This window comes from Rhagoletis pomonella, unplaced genomic scaffold (assembly GCF_013731165.1).
Source record: "Rhagoletis pomonella isolate Grant_MI unplaced genomic scaffold, Rhpom_1.0 Rhpom_scaffold_01514, whole genome shotgun sequence".
Lineage (NCBI taxonomy): Eukaryota > Metazoa > Arthropoda > Insecta > Diptera > Tephritidae > Rhagoletis > Rhagoletis pomonella.
This window is the reverse complement of record NW_023460068.1, coordinates 39,002-42,067: the sequence shown is the minus strand read 5'-3', so window position 1 is coordinate 42,067 and position 3,066 is coordinate 39,002. Positions and strand designations below refer to the sequence as shown.

Genomic DNA, 3,066 nt, shown 5'->3' with positions numbered 1-3,066 from the left:
CACAATAATGATGCAACGATTACATGACGACTACACTCTCGCACACTTGGTCGTGATATTTCAATTCATTTGGCGTCTAAGGGCCGGTTTCTTAAAGACTGATTAAATTATTTTTAATCAGCGATTGGTTAATCACTGATATCTTTAATTGACAATTTCGTTTTCACCAAGGTCCGATTAGCTTACCTCCGATTATGTCGATCATTGTGAATTTTTTCATAAAGAGTTCACAAAAGTTGCATTGTGAATCGACAAAAGCAGACTACACAGCTGATTTTTGTTTTTGTGTGGTTTTTGTTTGCAGTTTTCTTGTTTTAAAATTGTTTTAAACAATTGACAATTGTGTTATAGATATTGTGCTTACCAATTTGTGTACCAGCTCGTTAATTATTAGCCTATTCCCGTAACCAGGATTTGCAGGTTTTACAGGAAAAGCTGTTTCCGCCTTTAATACAACTTGTATGAACGTGGCGGACGGAAACCTTCCTGTAAAACTTGCAAATCCTGGAGTACGGGAATAGGCTATATGATAACCCACATGTTCCTTCAAATATCACATCACTTTTGGATTCATTTTACATGGTCGTATAGAAAATGGACGCACTTTAACAATTTAAAGAATCTCGCAGGAATAGCTTGGTGTTTTGTGGACAATAACAAAAATGGATTCAAATATAAGAAAAAGTCGCCTTCCAAACTTTACCAGCGCGGAGGAGACTTTATTAATATCTTTGGCCGAGCAGCACGCCATGATTTTAGAAAATAAAAGGACTGATGCTGTATTCTGCGAGGAGAAAAAAAAGGTGTGGGAGAAAATTGATGTTGCGTTTGAGGCCCAGATGGGTGTTAAAAGAGGGCCGAAGAACTTGCGAGAAAAATACGAAAATTTGAAACGAAAAGCAAGAAAGTCCCTAGCCGAAGAGAGAAGGGAAATGTACAAAACAGGTGGTGGCCAATTCCGAAGCTATACTGACTCTAACACAGACAGGCTAGCAGCTTTAATGGGCCAGTCGGCAACCGGCTTGTCCAACAGTTTTGATAGTGATGGTAAGATTTTTTGTACATATCTTTACACGTGATAGTTATTGATGTTTAATAATATTACTGGTATTTCAGTCATTACATATGAAATAGAGACGATAGCAGAAAATGACGCCGTTCCCGAAATTTTGGAGGACTCCATGAGAAGCTACACAGCGGAGCCAGTTGAAGCAACTGAGGCCGTAGAAAATGTAGTATATTCTAAATATTATTTATTCTATATTATTTTTCTAAATTAATGTAAAATTTTTAGGACATTACAACCGATTGGAGCGCATGGAACCCAACACTGCTTAAAAAGAAGAAATCAGAAAAACTAGCGGTGAAAAATGAAAAGGGAAAGCAAAAGTTTGACCATCAACAAGCTTTCTGGGAAGATGAGAACAAGAGAGCAGCCGAAAGACATCAGTGGGCCAAAAAAAAACACGAATTAGAGATTTCGGAAGCAGAGATGAAGTTAGAACTTTTACAAATTGATATGAAATTAAAAAACAGGCAAAGTGAAAGTCAGTGTACATACGCAACAGAGTATATATAAATTAGAAAGGTGAAAGAGTTCCTTATCAACACCTGAAGTTGCTTTATTCGTACATATATATTTATTTTTATCAATGAGCTCGATGTATTCCAAACGGTTATGTTACGTTTTCCTCCAAAATTTCGGGAACGTTATCATTTTCTGCTATCGGCTCTATTTAATATGGAAAGACTGAAATACCATTAATATTTAGTTTTTTGAAAATTATTATTTAATTTTATTTATATAAAACTCATTTGGAAGGTATTTTCAGTGTCAAGAGTATGCATACGCAGATGTTTCGATGATTTTTATTTATTTACACTATTATTGCGCATTGTTGGTGCTGGCTGTATATTCCAAATGGGTTCAATGGAAAAAACAGTGCCGATTTTTTTATGAAGAGTGATGCACTCGAATATACTTACATATATGTACATATTTATGTATATTACAAATACATATGTATATCTATGTAGATAACATATAGTCTAGTAATAGGAAATAAAATAAATAAATTGTCTACAAAACAGAATTTTGTTTATATTATGAAATTGCTTTTGAAGGTATGGATCTTACAAAATTTATGTTAGCCTATTAATATATACATACAGTTGTCCACAAAATAATAGCAGTACGATATCTTGACCACTTTTGACTATTTGTCTTTTGTTTATTTAATGCTTAATATTTTTTTTGTAAAAGTCTTGCTGGTTATACAACAAACACCATATAAATTAATATTTCAAACTTTGTACAAAAATTATAAGTATACCAAAATTTCAAACTTTTTAATCAGAATCTTTAGAAAAAATTTTGGTATAGAGTTTTGTAGCCTTTAAGATATAGTGTATGAGGTGTAAGTTTCAAGTCGCTAAAAAATCTGATTAAAAAGTTTGAAATTTTGGTGAAACTTTGTATACTTCTTATAATTTTTGTACAAAGTTTGAAATATTATTTTATATGGTGTTTGTTGTATAACCAGCTAGACTTTTATTAAAAAAATAATAAGCATTAAATAAACAAAATAAACTAAAAACTACTGTACATATACACTGGTGGCCGGATAATTAGAAACGATTTTATTTTTCAAGTTTTGACCATCTATTTGTAAATATTATTTTTAATTTATTTTTTTAGGAAAATATAGTGCATACTACAATGAAAATCAAATAACTCAAAGCTTTAAACTTTGTATAAGATTTATAATAATTCGACGAAGTTCGAAAAATGGTAATCAAAATTTCAAACTTTTTATTTGGAACTTTTAGAAATAATTCGGGTATGCAGTTTTATAGCCCATTCATCTTTAGTATAATATTGTGCAAGTTTGAATTAGCTCAACAATTTTTTTTGTTAGCGGTGTTGCTCATTTTCTCCAATACAAAAAAAATGTTGAACACACTTTGTATGGAAGAAATCGCTTAACATAGTCAGCGAAAAAAGATAAATTAAAAATAATGGCCCGTAGTCATAGTCAAAATAAAGTCGACTTTAAAGTTAGTTGC

The 3,066-nt window shown here is 31.8% G+C and overlaps 1 protein-coding gene across 1 annotated transcript; it reads left to right on the top strand.

Moving 5' to 3' along the window:
* The first annotated feature begins 980 nt into the window (after positions 1–980).
* Positions 981–1,932, top strand: LOC118752450. Its single transcript, XM_036487367.1, has 3 exons — positions 981–1,047; positions 1,117–1,232; positions 1,295–1,932. Exons 1-3 carry the CDS (start codon positions 1,002–1,004, stop codon positions 1,577–1,579), a joined length of 447 nt encoding a protein of 148 aa, XP_036343260.1. The 5' UTR covers positions 981–1,001; the 3' UTR covers positions 1,580–1,932.
* The last annotated feature ends 1,134 nt before the right edge of the window (positions 1,933–3,066 follow it).